Source organism: Sus scrofa, chromosome 4 (assembly GCF_000003025.6).
Source record: "Sus scrofa isolate TJ Tabasco breed Duroc chromosome 4, Sscrofa11.1, whole genome shotgun sequence".
Lineage (NCBI taxonomy): Eukaryota > Metazoa > Chordata > Mammalia > Artiodactyla > Suidae > Sus > Sus scrofa.
Genome location: NC_010446.5, coordinates 3013876 through 3030037, shown reverse-complemented (window position 1 = coordinate 3030037; position 16162 = coordinate 3013876). Strand labels below are relative to the sequence as shown.

Genomic DNA, 16162 nt, shown 5'->3' with positions numbered 1-16162 from the left:
CTGTGCTCTCTGCCTGCTTCCGCTCCTGCCCCTGGACGATCTATTCACACACAGCAACTTGAGGATTCCTTGTAAAACTGAAGGGGGACCCCCTTACTCCCCCCAACCCTTTTGGAAGGAATTCTGTGATCTACAAAGCCCTATCTCATCTGGCCCATGGCTACTTCCTATCATCCGTTCCCTAGCTCACTTCACCCCAGCCACACCTGCATCCCATTTCATCACCTGCCATCACCTTCTACTCTGCAATTTCTTTGCTTCCACCCTTTCAACCTCCCCATCCTCACCACTCCCCTCCGGTCTATTCTCCATCAATAGCCAGGGGGATTTTTAATAAAATTTAAGACGGGAGGTCCCGACGCGGCTCAGCTGAAACGAATCTGACTAGCACCCAAAAGGACGCGGGTTCCAGCCCTGGCCTGGCTCAGTGAGTTAAGGATCCCATGTTGCTGTGGTGCAGGCCGGCAGCTACAGCTCCGATTTGACCCCTAGCCTGGGAACTTCCATATGCCCCAGGTGAGGTCCTAAAAAGACAAACAAAAGCCCCCCCCCAACTTAAGAGACATATCCCCTCATCCCTCTGATCTCTTTCAGCACTTCCCATTTTCCTTATTATTATTTTGTTTTTTAGGGCCACACCCGCGGGGCGTATGGAGGTTCCCAAGCTAGGGGTCCAATCGGAACCGTAGCCGCCAGCCTACACCACAGCCACAGCAATGCAGGATCCGAGCCGCGTCTGCGACCTACACCACAGCTCACGGCAACGCCGGGTCCTTAACCGAGTGAGGCCAGGGATTAAACCCTCAACCTCCCGGTTCCTAGTCGGATTTGCTTCCGCTGCGCCACGACGGGAACCCCCATTTTCCTTCTTCTACAATCCAATAGGACCCGGCCCCAGGCCGCCTCTCCGCCTTCATCCCGCACACCCCGGGCGCAGAGCGCGCCTCCCGAGCTTTCCGGAAAGGCTCCTCCCTCCGCGCCGTTGCTGCTGCTCCTCTTCCCAGCAAAGCGCCTTCTCATCAACAGGGCCGTCCGCGCTCCTCACTGCCCAGCCCCCTCCCTTCCCCCCGCGGTTCCCAGTCCTCTCCTGCCTACACGGTATCTGCCTCGACCTTCAGGGAGACGCCTCCCCGGCCCCCGCCCCCGGCCCAGCCGCCCTTCCTTCCGCCTCGTCCGCGCGCGGCATCACGGGGCTTGTAGTCCGCGCCCGGGGCCGCGCCTCCCGACACTACAACTCCCACGGGGCAGCGGGACGCCGCTCCCGCACCAACCGAGCGGGCCGGCCACCTCGCGGCGGGTCGGGGCTGCCGCCGCGGGGGCGGGGCGCAGAGATGGCGGACGGGGTCGCGGGCAAGGACAAGTGCGGGGAGCCTCGGCTGGTGTCGCTGCCCCTGTCCCGCATCCGGGTCATCATGAAGAGCTCCCCCGAGGTGTCCAGCATCAACCAGGAGGCGCTGGTGCTCACGGCCAAGGCCACGGTGAGGCGGACCGCGCGGGGAGGAGTGAGAAGCGGAGGGCGACAGTGGGGGCCGCCCGGGACCGTTGCGTCCCGCCCCGCCCTCCGAGCCCGGCCGAGTCCCGCCGCGCTGCCCAGTACCCCTCGGCCCGCGCGCCGCCCGCTCCCCTGCGCGCGCCCGCGCGCTCTCCTGGGCGCGGCCTCGCTGCCTTCCGCCGCGCGCTCCCCAGCTCCCGCGCGCCCTTCGCCCCGCCCCCGGGCGTCAATCCCGTCTTACCCCGCGCGCCCTCGCCCCGCCCACTCCGTTCCCGGCCTCCCCCGCGCGCCCAGCGCCCCGCCCACCCCCCCTCCTTCGGCGTCTCCTCCTCCCGAGTTGTCGGCCCCCAACCCCAATCCCTCCCCTCTTGTCGCTTCCGGCCGCTTCCGCTTTCGTGGCTTTGGGCTCCACCCCTCGGACGGTTGAGCGAACGGGCCCGCGCCTTCCTCCCAGTCTTCGGGGCCGCACGTCCCCAGGTCAGAATTAGCCTTTCCAGGGCCGTGGTTTTACAGCCGGAGGTGCTAGCCCCTCCCCGGTCTTTTGATTTGGCGCGTGGTGGGCGTTCTTGCCCAGGGCCAGGTTTCAGCTGCACGGTTTCCCTCGCTTTCACGTTCCCTAGAGTGGCTTCCGGCCCCTGCTGGTTGCGCCCAGTGTCCGGTGTCCCTACGGTCAGGGTGAGGGCGGTGGGAGGTCACGTGGTCTTGGGATAGTTGTGCTTTCGGGTCCAGCTTCGTTCTGTAGGTGTTAAGGAATTGAGGAGTTTCGCAAGCACTTCTTCCATCCCTTACTAACGGAACTAGGTGGATTTAAAATAGAAATTCCCAGAGGCTCAGCCCAGGGCTCAGTCTGGGCAGAAAGGGAAGCTGATCGTTTTTTTACCTTTAGGTTGTTGACCGTAACGGTTGTAGGCGGACAGCCTGGAAACACTGTGTTCAAACGGAAGTGTGTTCCTCAGCCACACCGAATTTTTGAATGGTCTCTTGCCCTTTTTAACTCCAGAGGTTCGTCATTAAATATGACTCATTGTTGAATCACTTTTGATTATTTTTCATAAGTTATAAATCTAAAGTAAACTTTAGGGAGACGCCTGCTTCCCTGACAACTTAATTCAGCCTTTGTTTCCTTTCTGACCGCGTAGTCCTTTCTCGCGTGATTTTCTGTAATTTGGGAAACCGAGATAATCTGCAGTCATCGAAATGAGTGTAATTAAAAATGAAGGTCTGTAAGTTTTCAAAGCACACCTTTCGTTTTTCATTTTGTTTTAGGAACTCTTTGTTCAGTATCTAGCCACCTATTCCTACCGACATGGCAGTGGAAGAGAAAAGAAAGCTCTCACTTACAGTGATTTATCAAACACTGCAGAAGAGTCGGAAACTTTTCAGTTTCTTGCAGGTATTTAGACTTTCAAACATTCTGCTTAAAAAAAATGCTTAGCAATTTACGCTTTTTTCTCTGCTCTTTTTTCTTCTTGCGCTGAAATAGACACTTGGCTGTTTTCTCTAGGTGCCAGAGTTTCCCACGACCTGGCATGAGTCTTAGTTTTGGCCGTTTGAGTATGTTTGTAATGTGATTCACCTGGACCAAGAAGCCAGCACTCTCCCTACAGGGTGTTTGTTGGCTGGGGCGTGGCAGCCCTTCCCTGACGCCTCCTTAATTGGTCCAGGAAACAGAAACTCAGAGTTGTTGTGCAGCAGTAGCTGTGGGTCACAGCTAACAAGAGCTCACGGGGATCCTTGGGGCAGCCACCCTGTGCGGGCTGGGTTGAGCCGTGGGCACCAGCACCCAGAAGCACGCGGTTTGCTTCAGTGGAAGGGAGGCAGGTTTGCAGGGCTAGTTTCCTGCTGTTTACCCAGAATTGTCGTCTGAACTTTGTTTTGTCTTGGAACCTGTTTAGAGGTCAAAGCAGGAACTGGGACATTTTGAAATTTACATTACTGATGCTAGCTTTATGTTTTTTAAGACATATTACCAAAGAAGATTTTAGCTAGTAAATATCTGAAAATGCTTAAAGAGAAGAGGGGAGAAGAGGAGGAGAATGACGACGACGACGATGAGAGTGATGATGAAGCGGAATCCTAAGCCAAAAAGAAATGCGTTAGTGACCGGCCGGGGAGCACGGCTCCGGGATGAACACCTTTGCTCTGAGCAAGCGTCTGCTCACTCTCGAGACACCCCAGGGACACCACGTTCCTTCCTGGCTGAGATGGGGCGTGAGGTGCCTCTGCTGTAAATAGCCCAAAGCAGAGCGTCTCTTTCCCAGGCCCACGCTGCAACCGGAGTGGGGGTCCAAACAAGGGGCTTCGAGCTGGGGTCACAGCCAGTCTGCAGCTCTAAGCCGTTGAGGCCAAGGCAGCTTTGCTTAGCTTTGTAGCTTACAGATAGATTTTGAAGAACTTCTAAATATCAGTTGTATAAATTCACATGTGTATATTTTGAAATTAGTTTTTGTAAACAGCCAGATCCGGTTTTAGCTAAAATACGTGGTCTATGGGTAGTATGTTACATCTGAATTTTTGTATTTCAAGAAAATTTGTTTGGCATTGTATTTGTTCAAATATTGCATTTTTTTAAACTGTAAAGAAATAACTTTTTAAATTAAAAGCTAGACTTTTTACAGTAAAGTGTTTTATGGAACTAGTTTTATTAAAACCCTTTATTATTCTAATGCCTTGGTTATTCTGAGACATTTGTGAAATATAAAAATAAGCACTTTCTCTTACATTTATTCCTGAAGAAAAATTTTAAGCGAAATTATTAAGTCAGATACAATAAGAAATAGTACTTCTGCATAGTGTATTTTTCTTTCCTTTTTTTTTTTTTTTTTGTCATTTTAGGGCCACACCTGAAGCATGCGGAAGTTCCCAGGCTAGGGGTCAAATCAGAGCTGCAGCTGCCAGCCTACACCACAGCCACAGCAACTCGGGATCCAGCCTCATCTTCAACCTACACCACAGCTCATGGCAATGCCAGATCCTTAACCCACTGAGCAAGACCAGGGATCGAACCTGCATCCTCATGGACACTAGTCAGGTTTTACTGCTGAGCTACGACGGAAACTCTTTTTTTTTATTTTCCCACTGTACAGCAAGGGGGTCAGGGGAAACTCTCTTAAGTGTACTTTTCTTAAAAAACATTTAAGACATTTTGTATATCAGGGAATCTCTACACTTACTGTTCCTTTCTTTACACTCTCGGGAATCGTTTTTACTGTCCACAAGAGAAGACACTAAGCACTATTTTTTTTTCGCATAGGGTTAAATTTTGTCTCTCTTTTTAAAAAAACTGAGTTCTGATTTCCCCCAGTGAAATCTTTTGGTTTTTTTTTTTTTTTGCTTTTTAGGGCCACACCCGAGGCATATCAGAGTTCCCAGGCTAGGGGTCAAATCAGAGCTACAGCTGCCAGTCTACACCACAGCTCACGGCAACGCCAGATCCTTAACCCACTGAGCAAGGCCGGGGATTGAACCGGCAACCTCATGGTTCCTAGTCAGATTTGTTTCTGATGCGCCATGACGGGAACTCCGGTGAAATCATTTAATGTCCGTTCTCTTGGCTGTGTAAGCAGTCAGTATACAGGACAGTTCCATCACCCCAAATACTCCTCTTTACCCCTTGTTAGTTCCTCCCCTCACCCCAGGCAATCACTAATGTTTTCTGGACGTTTTAAAATTTATTTAAAATATTTTGAAATCCACTTTTTGGGGGAGTTCCTGCTATGGCGCAGAGGATCTGGCGTTGCTGCAGCTGTGGCATAGAACCACTTTTTGGGAGTTCCTTGTGGCTCAGCAGGTTAAGGATCTGGTTGTTAACTGGAGTGGCTTTTGGTTGCTGCTGTGGCATGGTTGGACCCCTGGCTCAGGAACTTCCATATGCTGTGGGTGGGGCAAAAAAAACATGTAATTATCAGAGTTGTGATTAAAAAAATACATCTAACTTGGTTTATCTCAATTATTACATTTTCTGTAAGGAACATATTTTTTCAAAAAATCAGAAAATATGGGAACAAAACTTTGACTTTCTTTAGCAACAATGTATATCCTAGGGATTTTCAGCTATTTTTTGGTTTTCTTAGGCCAACCTACCGTTCCCAACACCAGGTACAGACAGAAATCAGACACAGCCAGAGCAGGCAGCCTGGCAGAAGGTGTTCAGTGACCCACCAGGCCTGCACCCCAGGTGTGGGCAGCACCGATTCCCACGACACGGAGCTTAGGGCTCTGCACTTGCTTGGGGTTTAGCTGAATGGCTTTTGACTCCCTTCCTCAAGGCTGCCAGAGAAGGAAGACCCAGCTCATGCCAGACACATCTGTTCTACCCAGTGCCCTCCCGGAGTGTGTGTGCCCAGCCCCCACATCCTCGGGGTAATGCCTGGCTCTGCTGAGTCCACTGTTGAAGGAACAGGCCTGTACAGAATAAGGCTTTAGACTTCAGTCACCGAAGGCAGGTTTCCATCTCAGAAGCCTGGAATCTGAGCCTGTGCTGAAGGAAGTGCCCAAATAAATGAGTAATAGAAGCGCTTTTGGAGAGGCAGCTGTAAATACGAGGAATTTTATTTTATTTTTTGCTGACATACTATGAGGCAAAACAAAATTGACACCATACAAAATAACTTTATAAAATATCATTCACATCATATTTTATCAGATTTACAGCATTCTGTGCATGTTAAGGGTTATGTAAGGAGGTGAAAAAACACTATGCCAAACTTTTAGTATTAGTTTATATACACACAATAAGAAACAAAACAAGTAACTGTTAGGTTTTCCATGAATTTATTGCAAAAATAGTGCAAACTACTTAACCTAGTAAGCTGTAAAACAAACTCGAAAGGACCCAGCTAAGCTTAAACACGACAATAGATGCTCAGTGTCTCAGCCTGTAGCTTTCTTCACCAGTTTGTCTTTGTCAGTCAAGACCACTCCCCATCTGTTCAGTTGAGGGCGAGTGCTGGGGAACAGAGATGTGTGAAGACTGGCTCTTCAGAGGCCAGATCGATGCGGCTGCCTGGTGCCAGCAATACCTTTAGGGTCATGCTACTTACTTACTCAATGGCAATTTGGTGAGGTCTGTGTGGAAAATTGGAAGATGCCATGATATTTAAATCTGACTTTAGAAACAAGTTGTCCAACCTCTTGATGAAATGGAGAAAAGAATTAAGAAAGCAGCATGAACAGAAAGGACTGGGAACATTATTGTCTGCTTATAAACATGGTATCCTTTTCTCAGGTGTATCTGGGTAAAGTATTCATCTACGGGTGGGCAACCTTTGAACCAGAGAGTTAAAAAAAAAAAAAAAAAGTTACTGTATCCCTACAAGAGTAACTTTAAAATCTCTTTCAACAGTCTATTGGGGTCCAAAAAGCATATATCTAAACAAAATAATACAAGCAGAACATAACGCTACGTCTAAAAGCTAAAGAAACAAGATGCAGCATATTCAGGCTCTTTTTCTTGAGGTACCTACATAAATTTCATTACCTGCCCCAAAGTACTCATGTTAGGTAAAAAACAAAATGCTTACTGGTGAGCCAATTGTAGGGCATCTATTATTATTGAGAAAGTGCAACAACGCTGATCTTTATATGCAGCATACTAAAGGATGATTTACTCTTTACAAAATATAGCTTAAGTATCGACCTGATGGAAGTTTAAAAATTAAAAACATTTAACTAGAATCATCCCATTTTTGTTTGAGATCCTGCAGCAAAAAGCCTCCCCAGAATCAACTTTCAAAGTTTTGCCACTAAGGAATGTTGGTTCTCTTGTAAAATTCAGAGATCTCTTTAAAATAGTAAAACTATACACTACAGGAAAGATCCCTAATTTTTATTTCTTATTGGTATAAAATCAAATTCTTAAGACTCCAAAATATTGTGTTACCTCCAAAGAATTACATTAAAAAAGACTGCCACAGTAGGAAAAGTCTAGACTTGTAAACTGCCAAATATAAAAGCATGGAAAGTCATCGATCTCCTATCTTATTTTCTCACCTGCCAGAAAGCTTTCGTAACTTACAGAACCCCGGGGCGAGGGGGGGGTTCTCACAGCACCCCCCGCCCCCCAGACGGCCAAGGGTTCTCCCCTCCTCTGTCAAGTTCACCAACACCCCCACCAGGAGGTAGGAAAAGATGAAACCGACAACCATCCATCCGCTGCTTATGAAATCAACTCATAAAGGCTGCCAGAGGGACGGGGGCACTGGAGGTGAGAAAAAGCAATGACGGGTATTTGTGAGTGTTTTGGCCGCCCCTCCACTGGCACAGAAAATGAAGTGAGAGCTACAAATATATGCATAGAAGAGTTTGGAATTTGCCTGTAAAATGTCGAGTTTGCTCTTGGACATAATTCTTTTTTTTTCCTTTCACAAAAGGGCAGTTGGGATTCCAATATATGTTAGCAGTTGGCTGGGGTGTTCTATCAAATTCCATGGCCAATTGGGCTTTTTCTCCCCACATACAATATAAAACATTTAAATTCCATACTGATTTTTTCAATGCATTAGGATTCAACACAAAAGGCACAAAATAAATAAAAGTATTATTAAATAAACAGAAATTATGATTTCAAGCTTTGTTTGGAGTTACAGCTCACTGTTTCGTTACTTTTTCCGATTTAATTTGACAGACTTAGTAAATAGCACCCAACTGTTTAACTGAGGTAGATCCACATTGTAAAGAAAGCTGGGTCCCCTCCATTTTATGTCTAAATTGAAGATGCTTTTACAAAAACAAAAATCCATTTAATCATGTGCAGAAGCAATGACAGGTGGTACTACCTGAAGAAAACTGAGAACAGGAGCAGGTCTGCAAAGAAGATTTATGCCCAAATGATACTCTCCATCGGCTATAAATAAACCTCAGAAGGAGGGAAAAAAAAAAAAACATCAAACATTAAACAGAACCCTGAAAAAGTCTCAAGACTTTTAGAATGGTCTTTTTGACTGACTGCCACAGAAATGCACAATGGTCCATTTTCATCAAGCAATGGCAACAGCCAAGCCAGACCAGAAATTGGGGGTGCGGGGGTGGGGGTCAGAGAGAGAAAGAGGGAGGGGGAGAGCGAGAGGTCTGTATCACTGAAAGTTTCCCTTTGTAACTCTGGAGAAAAGACTTGTTGAATTATGATATAGCATCTCGAATCCGAACAGGTTAAATTCATTCTGCCTAATATTTTTGCATACTCTGAAACTTATACAAGTTTAACATCTGATTAAGGCTTAATTTAAAGTGGCATCACCACCTAGCATCATGCAAGCATTGGGCATCCTCAAAACACACAGAATGGCATTTAACTAAAGACAAGGACAGGAAGCCTCAGAATCGTATTTAGCAGGTATTGTAATTTTATGTTTAATTTTACAATTCATGTAGCAAATGAAAAGTTATACAGCGAGGCCAATGTTTATAAATACTAGTTTATATAGGAACTGTCAATTTACACAACAGCACTGCACGGTTTCTATACCGCAAGCACAAGACATGGTCACACAGACCCACCATACAGGTAAACACGTCCGCAGACAGCAGGCGGAGCACCACCCGAAATGGGGCCCTTGTAGCTGCTTAGCTTCTTAGAAAAGAGTAAACTTTAAACGACCATAATACATTTTGATTCAAAATGTCTTCTAATTTTTTTTGGGGGGGTGGGGGAAAATTAAGAAGAACAAGGTCTACCTATAGAACGTTTGAATTCATTTTTGGTTTTTTCAATTATTTTATAAAAATAAAATAAAACTAGAAAAGTTGATAAAACTCAGGGTTAAAGCCCCTCAATACATATTAGGTAAGTCATCTGAAATGTACCAGAGGTAAGAAAAAATCTGGATTTAGACACTACATTCTTTTCTTGTATTTAATGAGTAATTAGCCACTTTGCTGCACAGAAACTTACAATTATTCCCTTAAAACTTCTTAAAAAGTAAAAACTCACTTGCCTGTACAGTTACAAAACATGAATTTATACCTTCAACAACTACATTTAAAATTCACACTAGCAAACTCAGGAGTCAAATCTCACTTTCGGGCTAAACTACAGACTTGCGGGAATTCAGTCATGGGTGTATTTGGCTTTGAAGAGGAACCCAGTCGGTCCTGCACAGCCTCTGCTGCCGCCGGCACCTCTGCAAGGAAAGGGCTGCTGCCCTTCAGAGTGGGGGCCCGGGGAGCAGCCACCACGAAGGCTTTGCTAGACATTCTAAAACAAGTAACACTGGATTATCTCCCCCACTCAACAAAACCAATAAGATCATTCCTCGATGGGGAAGGGTGGTTTTTAATTAGACCATCAGCCAAGAAAAACTGCTCAACACCTGCCTTGGAAACGTCAGAGCTAAGACCTGCATTTTCGAGACGTCAAAACCGGAGTCCCGCGTGCACGGCTCCAGGTGACAGCACCCCCGAGGAGGAAGCAGTTTCCCCGCACACGGGGAACGGCCGAGAGAAGCCCTCCAAAGGACGGGAATGGAAATAGCACCTCACAACCGAGGACTCCACGCTCGTTTTACAAAGACACAATGCCGATTCCAGCACCTTCCTTCTAAAAGCTTGGTTCCATCACACTCGCTACTCTTGCTGAGTGACCACGAGAACAAACCCCCCGGGTGCCGATGGTCAGTCGGTGCCTGCCTAAGAGGTGGGTCCTGCTCCCTTTCCTGGAAGCACAGCAGCCGTGGACTTGCTCAGGGCCCGGGGAAAGCCTGCAACTAGAACCCAGCAGCTTCCGAGAGGAGGCAGTGCATCCGGAGTCGAGGAGCAGGAGCAGCTGCCAAGGCAGAGGGTCAGTGACCGACGGTGACACAGGACAGCAGCCCCAGCATGGCTCCAGGAGGACGCTGAGGACCGGGCCTGAAAGGCACAGAGGCTGAGGCTGTGTCTCTCTCCAGAACACACTCGGCCGGGCACCGGCAGGCACCAGAGGACGCCTGGGTGCCCCCTGCTTCTTGGGTCAGAGGGGCCTGCCCTCGGCCACTCCCCAGGACTGTTCCCACAGCTCCAGAGTTCAAAGGCGCCCCGGGCCCGACACAAGCACCCAGTTCTGTCAAGTGGTGCCAGGCAGCCAGTGTGCACCGCATGCCCTGGCCCGGCGGGGCAGGTGTTCTGGGATCAAGCCACGGTTCTAAGGACCTCGCAGGCTCAGAAAGACCGAATGAGGTTGGCCTCACCATCGAGTTCCTGGAGACATGGGGGGTGGGGGTGGGGGGGTGTCAATATTTGGTGTTTTAGCTTTAACTCTGAACTGCTTCAGTCGGAGGAAGATGTAAACAGGAGATACCTTGGCTGCTCTACCCGCCTGCCTGAGGAGGGGATGGGGCGGGGGCCGGACTCCACCCTTCGGTCACACCTCCAAGGGCTTTCCGAGATGCGACACGGGACATTCTCACACCAACACGAAGATAGAAGAGGGTTAACAAAAGCGCAGGTAACCCTCAGCTCCCTCATCTTACTGATCTTTCTTGAATGCAAAGACGGCCCCACCCCAGGGCTCCGGAGTCAGGCGTGCAAAAAGCACGGGTCCATCCGGGTCCAAAAGTTTGCATCACTAACACGAGGAAGGGCCATTGGGTAGCGGCCCCCGAACAACCCTGTGAGACTCTGGCTGAAGACGAGGCCGCCTCAGAGGGGACTCCAGCAGCCCTGGAAGCAGACTGGCACACGTGGTGGGCAACCCCCCCAGCGTCCATGCTGCTTGGGGTGCGTGCCTGTGTCTACACCACAGCGTGACTGCGGGAAGGCCTCGAAGGACACTTAAAGCGCACCGGGTGGCCTGCAGACAGCAGCACCCAAGGCAAGGACCGCCGCGGAGGCCGCACCTGGCACCTCCCCGGCCCGCGGCGAGGTCTGCCCAGCGTCCAGGGCAGCGGAGCCGGCTCCACCCACCTGGGCGTTTGTGACGCGTCATGCCCACCTGTCCACGCAGGAGCGCACTGCGCAGGCGCCCTGGAGCAGAGGCTCGCCTTCCGAAGATGAGAGCGGTGAGGAAGCCAGAGGGAAGACACGGAGGAGGCAGAGGGTGACAGTGACCAGCCCACCGCAGCGCGTGGGCGGAGGACATTTCTGGCAGCAAGTGGTTAATCACACGTGAAGACACGCCCTCCCAGGACGGCCTCCGACAGCGCGAACTCCCGCTGCCAGGTGCCGCCCTGGACCCTGTGTCCCTTTCAAACAAAGGGCCTTGGATTTGAAGAGAACATTTTGCTTTCAAACCTTGGATCACTGTAAAGTTTGGAGTGACAGTAACTCAAGGTTCCCACGCCAAAGGTCAATGACGTCGGCATTGCGTTTTGAAACCATGCAGTCCACGCAGCATGCGCACGAGCGTCAGTGTGTGAGCACCTTTGCGGTTTCCGAGCGTACAAAGAGGGGACAGCGAGGAAGGGCCATTTGCAACCCAGTCGTAAGGAAAGCGGGAGCAAAAAGGGCATTCTTCGGGCAAAGAGGAAAGTGAAAAGCCAGGAAGGCAGCTCGTCTCCAGGTCCGGCCGCCCCACGGCCCCGCCGCGGACAGTGCAGAGGCCCTCTCGTTTCACGCCTGCTGCTGGCCACTCAGAGGGCTAGACGCGCGGAGCTGGGCGGCCCTGACAGCAGGGGATGGAGGGGACTGCCCGTGGGTCACAGTATGGCACACGGTTTTCAAGCCAGAACCGGACAGAGAGATAGATGTTCACAATTCAGTTTATTCAGGCAACGTTTTGGCTATTTTCAGTGTGGATAGCTCCGCTGAAAAGCAAACGTGAAACTATTGAGAATTCAGAGGTAGCCTTTATCTGCATTTATTTTTAATCTAAAAGGTATTTAGAAACCAGCTTCTGTAGTGATATGGCTGAGCCAATACATTCACTTTAGACACTAAAATGGCAAAACATCCAAAAAAGCATTAAGGGAGGGCACGGAGATGGCACCAACGTGACAGTCACACACACTCGGGTGAACGGTTTGGGTGTAAAGGCCCCTTTGTGTGTCTGATGCTGGGCTGCCTGACCACAAACAGAGCGACACCCTGTGGGCTGGAGACACACTTCAAATCTGGCAAATGGCAAGGCCGAGAGGAACAGCACTGGACTTGAGGTCTGCCCAGCATCTATGGGCTAAGCCACAAAGGATGGGTCTGACCCCACAGCGACCTCATGGCTTTAGTATGACGGCTGACCCAAGAGAAGCCAGGGAGGCCCCAGCTCTCTAGGAACATGGGCCATTCAGACGCTTCCTGCCCACGCTGTCAAATGCTGGACGGAGCTCGAAGCAAAACGCTTTAGGGAGTCACGGCAAATGACAAGGAAGCCAACAGACCAAAAGTGTTCCACGGAGTGACAGTGACTCCTCTTAGCATGAACCCTTCGGACGGCAGGGAGCGCACGCTCTCTCCTTCCAGAAGACGGCAACTTGCTTTCAGGGAAAGACAGCAAGGACGAGGAGGCTCGACTGTCCTTCGTGCCTGGTCAGCAGACACGGCTGGAGAGGGGAAGGGCGGCGCCGGTCCACGAGCTCCGGCGCAAAATGCTGAGCAGACGCGGCGGTCTCGCGAAACAAAGCAACGCGCTGCGGTCACGTCATTTCTGCTATCCTACCTCTATTTACAATCGTGTCAAACGGGTACAGCAGAGGCCAGGTTGGACGTGATAAAAAAGCAAGCTGTCACAAAATCAGTGCAATTATTTTGAGTTGAGAGTTTTCCTTACCAAAAGTTTCAGTGTGTGTGTAACACGGACACAGCCCTATCACAAAGTCACACGTGCACTTGCCTACACTGAACAACGTCACAGCAGCCAAAACTGCTGGCACGGCAGCCAGAGAGAGATTCATGGTTGCTTCGGGGGGAGGGCTGAAGATACAAACACCATATTCGCATCTGCAAGTGAGGGGCACGAACACTGAGGAAGTTTCTACCTACTGTACATTCCTTTTCTCAGGAGCGTGAGAGATGAGTGAGCGGAGGTCACAGGAAAATGTCTATGGCTTGTCTGGGCCACTGGGATTGTCCACTGTCTGGATTACGTCAACGTCTAAAGCTCCCAACGGAACTTCCTTAAGAGGTGTAGGAAAATGCCCATGAAAAATCTTCCTAACTGCCCAAGAGATCAAAGTCCCACTGAAGAAGCCCATCTGGATGCTGACAGACGGCTCGGTGGGACAAGCCCCGTGCGTCCACAACGCGGAGCGACCGAGAGAAGCCAGCCCAGCCTCCCAAGGCCTCCTGGAGACAGTCTGGTGTCCCAACTGCACGGCGCTTGGCTGGTCTGCCCTTAACATATTGTATCAAATATATAATCTGACTGAAAAACTGCCTTGTAAAAATAAAATTTAAATCACCCTGCAGATCAATGTAAAATTACACTGCTGCATTTATAAGAAAAACAATTCATCCAGAAAAACTACATTTGTGGCTTTTTCAAAAATAAATCATCCAGCAAACTCGAGGGTAAACATCGGGTAATTTATAAAAGTTGGGGAAAATAATTTCTGTCATATCCGTCAGGTACCATGTGCACTGGACTGTCCACACTAGCCAAATCAAACCAGAGCAAAAAGGGAAAATAAATAGTAACATCTGCCTTGAACAACAATAAAATAACATATAACACTGAGACCTGCCCCCCCCCACGCCCCACCTGCTATAGGAACTGAACTGAATTTGTCTTTTCTGATGAGCACTTGATAGGGTATAAACAGCAGTCACAGAGCTGGATCCGGCCAACCTCAAACGCACGGAATTTGCCGTTTCCAGCAGCTCCCTCGTGGGGAGCCCATGGTTCTCGGTGCAGACACTGATCGCGGAGTGTGAGAACACGCCAACGAGCCACACGATCTTGAGAAGAAAAAGCAGACCCTAAAATGCAGTGTCAAGTGTGTATGCGAAGACGTCTTCAGACGGGAAACCAAACCCAAATACAAAACAGTCCCTTTCTAAAAGTACAAGTATGCCCAGTTTCACAACATTTATCTGAGCTTATAATAAGTCCACAAACAGCAGGATGGAACCTCAGCAGGGCCAAAGAGTTCTCCTACAAAGGGGCCGCGTGAGGCAGCTCCCTGGCCTCTTCCGTCACTTAGCTAGTAGGGCGAGAGCTCTAGTGGTGAGAGGATGGGAACACGTTAGTTTTGCTCACAGTGAGTATTTTAAAACACACTAGGAAGAGTTCCAGCATAACAGCTACTTGGGAGACCTCTTTTTCTGTCTGCTTTTTTTTTTGTTTTTTGTTTTTTTTGTTTTTTTTGCTTTTTAGGGCCACACCCGTGGCACATGGAGGTTCCCAGGCTAGGGGTCGACATGGAGCCACAGCTGCCGGCCTACGCCAGAGCCACGGCAACACTGGTTCCGAGCCACGTCTGCGACCTACACCACAGCTCACGGCAACGCCGGATCTGTGAACCACCGAGCAAGGCCAGGGATCGAACCTGCCACCTCATGGTTCCGAGTCGGATTCGTTTCCTCTGCGCCACGACGGGAACTCCTGGGAGACCTCTTTTAAAGAGAGAAATCCCAGTTTTTCTTTGAAAGGAATCCAGATTTCCACGCCACAATTTTCACATTTTCACATTCAGTACGCTTAAAGCAAGGCTCACCTTCCTTAACAGTGGGGCGGGACAAAGCCGGCGAGCGGACGCCTCTGACTTCCGCACCCGGGCCTCGGGAAAGCCGGCCAGGGCAGGCGGAGGCCGGAGGTCCCCCTTCGGCTTCCACATGAACGGAGCTTGGACCTACTTTACTGCACTTTGAGGTTTCACAACGCCTCAAAATTGATCCTAATAAGGGGGACTGATAGAAATTCGGGAAAACAGTTATTTACCTGAGAAACTGTAACTACAGCCATTTGAACTCTGAACCAGGAGACATGTACAAAGGTATGCAGCTCACCGAGCTGGAGAGGTTTGGTTTGTTAATGCTTTTAAGTAGTCAAGTTTTATAAAACAATCACAGGGCTAGAAAAAGTACTTCTTCTCAAAGTACTCTGGCCCTCTGGAAAGAAAACCCTTCTTTCAAAATGACTTTTAAAAAGATGAAGTCTAATTTTTCCGCCAGCCTGCGAGAACCCGGCCCCGAGGGCCACGGCCAGCGCAGGAATCTGCATTTTCACTGCCACCGCCCAACCACCGAGACCCTGCTGCAGGTGCTACAAACATACCTCTGAGACACACGGTTCTAGACGATCCTAGAAATGGCTGAAAACTAACCTAATCTCAGATGGAAAAGTGTGTACTAGTGAAGAGAGTCCCTCTGCAGCTTGAATGCTTCTGCTAATTTAAGCCAAGAGTGTACGGGTATCCTTCTGAATAGGACAAAGTGCCACTTGCTAATAAAACAACAGGGAATTGCAACATTTCTTAGAGCAGAGGCTTCTGTCATTTAAAAAGACCAAAAAAAAAAAAAAAAAAAAAAAAGATACAGCAAGAAGAGACTAATGCCATCAATAAGACAACTACATGCACACGCGCGCACACGCCACTCTGAGCATATATCTTCACAACTACTACTCATCCCTTTGTCGCTGCCGCCAAAACCCAGGCTGTTTCCACGCCGCCTCACGTCCCCGCCGCTCCCACCCCCTTGGAGCCCCACATAGGACCAGGCGCCCCCGTGGGGACCCGAGGTCAATGTCCGGCTGGAATGGGGAGGCCTCGGCAGGGACAGAGGAAACCAACAGAGCACAAAGCAGCACGAGGGAAAGGTCGTGGC

At 49.5% G+C, this 16162-nt stretch overlaps 1 protein-coding gene across 2 annotated transcripts; it reads left to right on the top strand.

The window, feature by feature from the left end:
* On the top strand, window positions 1230–15867 carry CHRAC1 (chromatin accessibility complex 1). 2 transcript variants are annotated; one of them, XM_021088860.1, is made up of 3 exons: window positions 1230–1478; window positions 2759–2885; window positions 3454–15867. In XM_021088860.1, the coding sequence occupies exons 1-3, from the start codon at window positions 1332–1334 to the stop codon at window positions 3570–3572; spliced, it is 393 nt and encodes a 130-aa protein (XP_020944519.1). In that variant the 5' UTR covers window positions 1230–1331; the 3' UTR covers window positions 3573–15867. The 2 variants fall into 2 exon arrangements, 1 of the variants encoding a protein (XP_020944519.1); XR_002343052.1 differs by lacking the exon at window positions 1230–1478 and adding an exon at window positions 1817–1969.